Here is a 9,459-nt window from a genome sequence, read left to right as displayed (position 1 = left end):
AGCAACTTTATAAGGATACTCACAATTAATCATATTAATTGTATACTGGAACATGTTCGTTAATATCACTATATAAAATGTTATTGTTATTATATTATTATTATTTTACTTTTCGCAAACACTCCGTTGTCAAAAAATAACACAAAGCAAAAATAAATATTACGGAAATAAAGTATACAAAATAGCAGTACAAGCATCGATGTTTGTTTATATACCAAATGTGCGATTAGGACATGCGTAAACTGCGTACTTCATCAAGAATGAGCAAAGGGCGGATGTTGCGAGATATCTCCGTATAAACGGTGTTATTGATGGCGACATCATGTGTGTTAGTTTAGTCGATTTAATTACAATGTTTGCAGTGAATGGGTTTGAAACATTCCTGTCTGTAGTCGTTTAACAAGGATATTAGACACTGACGTCGAAACAGAAATTTGTAAGTAGTTTGGCCTACACCATATTTTTCTATATTTCTACTTAAATCTCTGTGCATCATTTCTGTAGAATCTAAAGCACGTGATTTTGTAATTTTGAACACTGTATTTATTTTTTTTAAACATTTATGTTTGATAACAGTGCCCCGGTGTGTTAGCGCAGTGCGAAAGAAACCTTACTGTCAACACACTGCATGACTGTGCACGAGCTTTATTGCAGATATTCACATACTTTTTAAAATCCCAATTCAAACGACGCTGTTTTGTTTAGCTGTTATTTCTGGCTGTGATGAGAATAACAGACTGCTTACTCTTCTACAGTCATTACATAACGTTCTGTATTGTTAGTAAGCTACAGCTGCCATTTGGTTTTGAAAACTATAAAAATATCTTGCGAATTGTTCTATTGTATATCTTGAATAGTTGCAAATCCTGTTACTTGGTTAGAGCTATGACCTGTCAAACGTTCAAAGATTAGAATTATGCTTATTCATCAGCTCCTTATCAAAATAATGACAGTGAGTTGTGTGTTTTCCATTGTGGGATCTCATATACTACATATAATTATGAATTGGTCCTTATAAAGCCCAATGTATCACTTTCAATAGGCTACATACATTTCTAAGGCATTCAAATGATCAGCATGTTAAACTTTGATGAAAAAAAGTGAACAATATTCCTTCTACACACCGATTGATAGTTACCAGTTTTAAGCAACTAAAAGGCCTTTTATTAGAATTATTTTAGTCCACCTTCAGGTCATGGTACATGCGTCTTTAAACTCTTAATGATTTTTGTAAAGTAAACGTAAGAATAACTTTCATATTGTTAATAATATTTTAAGATGAGCATTTACTGAACTGGAGCAACTTAGGTTTATTTCATTATCCATACCATTATCCATCCTTTATTTTTATTTTATTTTTTAAATCATGTCAAAATGTTAGTGTCACATATAATAGATCAGGCTTTTGAGGAACGTTTGTAAATCTCTCAATCATTGTATTGCATTGCATATTTTTGTCCCCAAAATAATAATAGACATTTATATGCAGTTTATGTAAGCAGTCAGCATAAGTTTACAGTTATAAAAATCTAATTGAGTTACAAGCTTATCAGAATTTGACCTTCCTTTTATGCCATATAAATAACATCTGCACTAAACTGCAAATGTTTTGCAATAAAATTAGTCAAATTGATGTTTTTGTTCTCGAGTGTGAGCTCCATATTCTCACTATATCATGAGCCATAAAAGCCTGTATTAAAAAATGATACAATATATAAAACACATAAGCAAAGTTTTTATTTTATGTGGTTTTATATTTTGTCTAAAGGTTAAATAAATTGTTACATTTCAGCAATTAGATTTTTCTGCATACAGTTATAAAAATCTAATTGAGTTACAAGCTTATCAGAATTTGACCTTCCTTTTATGCCATATAAATAACATCTGCACTAAACTGCAAATGTTTTGCAATAAAATTAGTCAAATTGATGTTTTTGTTCTCGAGTGTGAGCTCCATATTCTCACTATATCATGAGCCATAAAAGCCTGTATTAAAAAATGATACAATATATAAAACACATAAGCAAAGTTTTTATGTGGTTTTATATTTTGTCTAAAGGTTAAATAAATTGTTACATTTCAGCAATTAGATTTTTCTGCCTAGTATTTCATATGTCAGGCTTTACATGGTTAATTATATGAGATAATGTAGCTATTATTGTTACATGATGAATAAAATAATATGCCTGTAAATGTTTTTCACCAGAGCATCATGAAGATGGGCATCTTCTCCCTCTTGGTCAGAGCAACTCTCCTTGCTGTGTCCGTTCTTGGGCAAACCCCAGATGTTGATGAGCTTGCTGATAGGAATGCCGACTTTGCTACCCAGCTGTACAGCAAGATAGCTAGCTCAAATGATGACAATGTAGCCGTTTCGACCCTTGGAGCTACCTTGGCCTTAGCCACATTAGCAGCCGGGGCTGGTGGGGCTACTCGCACCGAGCTGCTAGAGGGTATAGGTGTGGCCTCCATGGAGAAAGATGGAGAGCCAGAACGGATTCAGACCCTACTCAAGCAGCTGAGGGAGACCACTGCTCAAATCCAGGCCACTGGCCTCTTCATGAAGCAAGACGTCAAGGCAGATGACAGCTTCGGCAACCAGGTTAAGCAGTTTTATAATGCAGATGTTCAAAATGTGAATTATGCCAATGGACAGCAGGCCAAAGGGAGTATCGATGATTACGTAAGAGGCCGAACAGGGGACAAGGTCAAAGATGTGGTGGAGAACGTAGATCCACAAAGCATGGCGATGTTAATCAGTGCAGCTTTCTTCACAGGTGAGGAGAAAACAAGTGAATAATGTCATAATTAATATTTTATCTTAATATTTCAAGTAGTAGTTGCTATTATTCTTCTATATTAGCATGTTTTGTTTTCTAATATATGCTAATATCAGATATGTAAGGGATAATGTACATTATCCTGCTTGTTGCATGGCTGTTTACCGAATATATGAATATAAAGATATGAAATATTGATCGGAGTTCAAATTTTACCTGACTGCTAAGAAAAACAGTCCATTACCATGTACAAAACCAACAAGATGAACAGCTGACCACTGAATGCCACGATTGACCAATCAGAATGAGGTATTCCAGAGAGGCAGATAAGAAATTTCAAAAACGTGAATGTGAAAAGGTAATCTTAATCTTGATCAAGAGATCTTTAACAGGTCAGTGGCTGCAACCCTTCAATGTTACCTTCACCCAAGAGGAGCGTTTCTATGTGAACAAGTATAAGATTGTACAAGTGCCCATGATGCTCCGTACGGGCAAATACTACCTGGCCTATGACCCCACGTTAAAGGTTGGCATTTTGAAACTGCCCTGTGAGGAGGGCATTGCCATGCTTGTCCTTCTTCCAGATGAAGATGTGGACTACACCTACATTGATGAATCCATGACTGGTGAAGTGTTTCGCCGATGGGTTTCAAAGCTGAAAAAGACGTGAGTCACGTAATCAGTCTCTCACATTTTCACAAATCAATGTGTTTTTTTAAATGACTCAAAAAATCTCCATCAAACTCATGCTGAGCAGCCAAAGTGAGCAATCATATGACATACTTGAAACAGCTTATAGTTACCCTGCAATTTTCAAGACACATTTCTGTTGATCTCTAAAGATCAGTTTTATCTCTGTCCTCAGGAAGTTGGAGATTCAGTTGCCCAGATTTTCATTGAAACAGCCCAATTCACTAAGTATGAGTCTGCCCAGCCTGGGCATTAAAGAGATCTTCGGGAGTACTGCAGATCTCTCTGGAATCAGCAGCGATGAAGGCCTGACACTGTCAGAGGTGTGAAATCTTTCCAACAATACAAGGAAGATTTTCATGTCAATGCATTTCTCATGTCTACCAGTTACATGAACCATGATTTTAACTAGTATTGACATAACATTGATGTGTTTGTGTGTATATATACTATACGTTACTGTTCAAAAATGGGAGGTTAAGTTTTTTTTTAAATATTTTTGAAGGAAGCCCCTTATGCTCACCAAGGCTGCATTAATTTGTTCAGTAAAAACAGTAATATTGCTAAATACATTTACAATATATAATAACAGATTTCTATTTGAATATTTTAAAATGTAATTTATTCCTGGCAAAGCTCAATTTCAGAAGCCATTACTCCAGCATTCAATGTCACATGATCCACATGATCAGAAATCATTCTAATATGCTGATTTGGTGCTCATGAATAAAACATCCAAAAGAACAGCATTTATTTGAAATAAAAAATAAAATAAAAAATTTCTAACATTATAAATGTCCTTTACTGACATTGGACTCTTATTGACCACAACCTATATATGCGTGTGTGTGTGTAACATTAATATATCATACAATATATATAGTAAAATATGAGATATACCAGCATGCATTTGACCAATGCCTCTTGATTCCAGGTGGTACAGAAGGTCACCGTGGAAGTGGATGAGACTGGAGGCTCAGTGGCCGATGCCTCCAGAAATCTCTTTACGACCCCTCTTCCTCCCAGGCTCACTTTCAACCGACCCTTCATTTTTGTCATCTACCATGAGGCCACAAAATGCATCCTTTACATAGGACGTGTGGTCGACCCAACTAAGAACTAATTATGTATAGAGAAACTACCAACTTACAGTCTTGGTCCTACTCATAGATTAACCTGTTGTTTTGGCTTGAATAACCAACTTAGAATTTAACATTTATTTGTGTAATGTAACAGAATAGTGTTTTCAATATTTTAAATCAAAAATATCCGTATAATAACAATACAATGTCTGAGAAGTAAACAATTGTAAATGTATAGTTTTTTCTGAAATGGTTGATTTAAGAGATTTATTGATCCCGTGATGGAGTGTTACCCACACAGTGAAAAGTATCTTGTTTTTTGTTCTTCTGGAGATTTGTCAGTACCAGCATAGTATTCATATCAGCACTTTAGCAGGCTGTTCAAATGCAACTCATTAAAGCGCGTCATATTCAACATGAATTTTATTCATTGGGTACTAATATGTTGGCGTTAATCAATCAGGTGCTGGGCAGCACCAGGCACAGTCTCATTGGTGGGATGGGATGGAGAGTTCCAAAACTCTTCAATCATAAAAATACATAGTGCTTCTTTTTCTCTTAGCCACTTCAAAAATATAAAACAGAATTTGCAAAGCATGCTATAATACAAGAAACAAAATAATGAGGCAGTAAATTAAATACATTCAATTACTCCTCAACTCTTGTTTTCATTTTGTGATGTATGGTGTGAATTTCCGTGTGAAATAAGGCAGAGATGGATCAATGCAGACCTTAATTGATGCCCCAGCATATCTTAAGCCGTTTCTGGTATAGAAGAGAATGGACACATCAAAAATGGAGGGTCACTGCTGCTGCAGAATTAAAAGTCTTGTAGAAAGGGGCTTTAAGTCAGAAGGCAAAGTGGTAATCACTCTCTCCCAGACTGCATTCCAAACGAATTTGACTTCCGCTGTCTGTCAGACACGAATAGAAAAGCATCACAGAGGTCAAGTTCAGTCTGGCTGAATCATTCCAGCTTATAATCATAAAATGATTACACCCAAAATGTCATGATTAATAAAAGATTATAAGATGAAGTTCAAAAAGTACAGGATCACACTACGTACACAGAGAGCTTCCTAGACTGTGTGTCTTTATTCCCGTTACTCCGGTGATCCACAGAGCTGCTCGTGTTGCTGCGGATCAGGACGGGCATGGAGGAGGAGGATGGGGTGGAGGAGATTGATGAAGCAACATTGAAGTGGTGAGGTCGCAGGTTATCATCTGGAAAACAAACGAGTACAGGTAAACGACAGAACGTTTGCAGCAAAGAGCACAAGTCATAATTCATGATGAAATTTTATTAAATACCATTTAATGGTAACATAGCGCTCTTTCCTGATCCAGCGCAACTTCCTGAATCCTTCACTTTTCTAAAGAGAAAATGGTGAGTATAAACACGCTATGTAACTACTGGTGATGGGTCATGGCAATTTCATGACTAAATTCAAAATCCAGACAGAACTCAGCTGGTGCAATCCACTGCGATAGCAACACAAGAGCGATGAGATGATTGTGTTACGTACAAGGATTTGTCTGGGTTTGTCATCTTGGTTGTCGTGGGATGACCGCTGAGGGAACGACTGCGAGCTAATTTGGCCCTCCGCATCTCCTTACCTGCAAACATTATCAGTGTTGGGAAAATAAGCACCTTCCAATTCTTGTTTTTTTTTCTTTTCTTTTTTATTTGTATAGTGCTTTTCACGATGCAAATCGTTGCGATTTGTCTGGGTTTGTCATCTTGGTTGTCGTGGGATGACCGCTGAGGGAACGACTGCGAGCTAATTTGGCCCTCCGCATCTCCTTACCTGCAAACATTATCAGTGTTGGGAAAATAAGCACCTTCCAATTCTTGTTTTTTTTTCTTTTTGTCTTTTTATTTGTATAGTGCTTTTCACGATGCAAATCGTTGCAAAGCAGCTTTACAGAAAATTAAAGTTTCTACATTATATTTAGTAATAGCTTATCAGTGGGGACTATCTCAATTCTGAAAACCTTTAAAAAATGTAAAAAAATAAAAATAAATTTCATGTACACTAGTGTTAAAAGTATGAGGTTGGTAAAAAAGTTTTTAAATGTTTTTTAAATAAGTCTCTTATGTTCACCAAGGCTGCATTTGATTAAAAATACAGTAACTGTTTTCAATTTTAAAATGTAATTTATTCCTGTGATGGCAAAGCTGAATTTTCAGCATTACTACTCCAGTCTTCAATGTCACAGGATTCTTCAGGAAATCATTCTAATATGCTGATTTGCTGCTCAAGCATTTGCTGAACTTCCCATGTATTCTTTGATAAATAGAAAGTTCAAAAGAACAGCATTTATTTGAAAAACAATAATAAAAATTAACATGATCAATTTAATGCTTCATTGCTGTATTAATTTCTTTAAAAATAAATTCCTGACTACAAACTTTTGAATTGTAGTGTATATAGTAAAACAAATGCAATGTTTTTGTTATTCAGTTAACATTAATGTACATCAGGAAGGATGCTAACCAGCAGAAGAGGATGATGTTGCTCCTGATGTAGATCCTGACATTCCTTTACTACCAGAGAGGCCTGACTTGCTGTCTCTTTCTGCATTACAAAAGCATTACAAGTAAACGCCCACATACATTTGAGAAATTTACATATGTAAGCTAGTAAACCATCCAAAGTTTGAGAGAGAGGGTGCATGAATGAACGTCACTCACGTTTCTTCTCCGACTGTTTATCTCCAGCTAGTTTTGCCTCACTCTGCTGTCGTTCTAGCAGTTCCTATGTGTTACAAAACCACAAACACAGGAGTGATGTTTAAAATTATATTTTTGTCTTCTTTGTTCTGACATCAAAACATTACATTTACACATAATGAAAACCTATTTGTCTTTACAGGCCCAATCAGCCAACAGATAAATTGGAGAAATAAAATTGTTTTGGTGTAAAAAAAACAAACAAAAAAAAAAAACATTTTTATAAGTGAACTTGCTGCCTTCATAAAATAATAAAAAAAGGGTAAATCACTCACCATTTCAAGTAAAAGAGTCTCCTCCTTCTCTTTTTTCTGATCCAAAAGCTCTCTTTCATGCCTTTTATGATACTATAAATATGAACATTTATTTCAAAACTAACAGTGAAACAAAATGAGCTCACTGTTCATAAAAAGAAGATGGTGTATAAAAACTACTCAAAAACAACTAAACTGAAAGGGTCAAAGTAACAGATCTTTCATACCGGCTCTGTTATGTCCATTTTGTCCAGCTCCAGAACTGTCTAAGAAAACATAATAAAACCATTTGAAGATTTAATTACATCTATTAATTAATTGATTTTCAATCTATTAAAAATCTTCACAAAAGACTTAAGGTGCAATCACATTTACTGTTTTTAATAGGCAAAATCCTGCCATTTCAAGTGGAATCCGTGTGAGGGTAAGAGATTTCCTCGTGCAGATTTTGCAATGGGTTTAAGTTGATCATGCAAATACACTGTGTTGATCAACAGAAAGCTGTTTGGTTTGAAAGCAACTTCTCTGTGAGCTTTGCTTCATACATGGACCATTTTTTGCCCATCAAATTTTACCAAAACTTTGCTACTTTAATAATGAGAGCCTCACCTTGCGCAAAGTTGCCACTACATCTTTGTCCTTCTCACGGCACAACAATTTCCGCACACAGAACTCCAGCTGCTGAAGTAGATGTTTGTCTGTTGGCTTGATGGTGGATCTCAGTTTGGGTAACATATAACAGAGCTTGTACCTGCCAGAAGGTTTATTTTTGGTTGAATAAAACAAACATTAAGCAGTAATTCGTTAGAGCATTAGTCAAAGCACAGTAAACAAGGATGCAATAACAGATGTTAAAAAAATCTGAGCTGTTCACCTGACATTGGCTACAGGGTCACTGACCAACTCAAGCGCTGGAATAAGGAAATGTTTACAAAAATATGACTTGGAGAAGAGGTCTATTGTGATTTCACACAGGTCCAGATACCGAAGCCTGTTCCAGTAGCTTCTACCTTGAGCAAGTTCTTAAATTCAGAAGAGAATACAGTCCTGATAAACTGAATCACAGAATCTCATACACAAAAATGTGAAATAAGCAGATCCTGCTTTTTTACCTTGCTTTATTTTGCTGATTATCTCTTGACGCTGTTCCTGTTTGCGGTTATAGCGCAAGAACACACATAACGTCCTGACAGCTTCCCGCTGGACTGGTAGAACATTCTAGAACAGAGTAAACAGGACAGATGAAATAGCCACTTAAAGGGGTGGTTCACTGGTTTTTTTCTAGGCTTGATTGTGTTTATGGGGGGCAGTCTAACATGTGTTAATGCTTCGTTTAAAAAAAAAAACGCATTATTTTTCATATAATTTACCTTTATTCAACACCGCTCTGTCCCTTCTCTAAGAAACGGGCTGATCTTTTCCTGTTTTTATGAAGCCCCGCCCTCAGAAATAGGCGATGGGCTCTGATTGGTTAGCTAGCCCAGTGTGTAAATAGGTGATGGGCTCTGATTGGTTAGCTAGCCCAGTGTGTTGTGATTGGCTAAACCGCCTCTAGTATGTGTCTAAATGTCCCACCCCTCACCTCAGCGGTATGTGCTCCGGTTGTATTGTAAACAACGGCGTCGTTAATATCGCTTATCAGTTTGAGCCCGATTGAGAAGCAGAGGATATTATTGAAGAGGATCGTGCAGAACCTGTGCAAGCACGGCTTTTAATGGTAGGCCTATGTTTTTTGTTTGTTGTTGTCTCATACTTTTAGATATGCTGTTATTTGTAAATGCTTCTCCTTCTGTTAGCTTTTAAAATACGGTTTTATCCTGATTAAAGCTTTAATACAGTACGGCAACTGCACGCGTGTCCATGTATAACGCTTCTCATAGCTATGTGAAAATAAGTGTATAATTGTAACAGTTCATTGC

At 36.2% G+C, this 9,459-nt stretch overlaps 2 protein-coding genes across 2 annotated transcripts in view; one reads left to right on the top strand and one right to left on the bottom strand.

The window, feature by feature from the left end:
- The first annotated feature begins 259 nt into the window (after nt 1–259).
- Nucleotides 260–5,195, top strand: serpina10a (serpin peptidase inhibitor, clade A (alpha-1 antiproteinase, antitrypsin), member 10a). Its single transcript, XM_016456221.1, has 6 exons — nt 260–436; nt 2,207–2,777; nt 3,173–3,446; nt 3,646–3,793; nt 4,405–4,615; nt 4,646–5,195. The coding sequence occupies exons 2-5, from the start codon at nt 2,213–2,215 to the stop codon at nt 4,591–4,593; spliced, it is 1,176 nt and encodes a 391-aa protein (XP_016311707.1). The 5' UTR covers nt 260–436; nt 2,207–2,212; the 3' UTR covers nt 4,594–4,615; nt 4,646–5,195.
- An 86-nt stretch (nt 5,196–5,281) lies between these two features.
- LOC107665370 (serine/threonine-protein phosphatase 4 regulatory subunit 4-like) overlaps nt 5,282–9,459 on the bottom strand; it is a 24,059-nt gene continuing 19,881 nt past the window's right edge. The window contains exons 15-25 of the mRNA XM_016456222.1: nt 8,653–8,758; nt 8,415–8,562; nt 8,150–8,291; nt 7,768–7,806; nt 7,562–7,633; nt 7,248–7,311; nt 7,051–7,131; nt 6,079–6,169; nt 5,864–5,925; nt 5,620–5,776; nt 5,282–5,466 (exon numbers count right to left, since the gene is read on the bottom strand). Of these exons, the coding sequence (XP_016311708.1) occupies nt 5,421–5,466; nt 5,620–5,776; nt 5,864–5,925; nt 6,079–6,169; nt 7,051–7,131; nt 7,248–7,311; nt 7,562–7,633; nt 7,768–7,806; nt 8,150–8,291; nt 8,415–8,562; nt 8,653–8,758 (1,008 nt within the window). The 3' untranslated portion in view covers nt 5,282–5,420. The remainder of the gene's footprint in view (nt 5,467–5,619; nt 5,777–5,863; nt 5,926–6,078; nt 6,170–7,050; nt 7,132–7,247; nt 7,312–7,561; nt 7,634–7,767; nt 7,807–8,149; nt 8,292–8,414; nt 8,563–8,652; nt 8,759–9,459) is intronic.

The sequence above is a fragment of the Sinocyclocheilus anshuiensis genome, unplaced genomic scaffold (genome assembly GCF_001515605.1).
Source record: "Sinocyclocheilus anshuiensis isolate Anshui unplaced genomic scaffold, SAMN03320099.WGS_v1.1 scaffold199, whole genome shotgun sequence".
Taxonomy (NCBI): domain Eukaryota; kingdom Metazoa; phylum Chordata; class Actinopteri; order Cypriniformes; family Cyprinidae; genus Sinocyclocheilus; species Sinocyclocheilus anshuiensis.
Note: the sequence above shows the minus strand (reverse complement) of the source record. Positions and strands in the feature narration are given on the sequence as shown.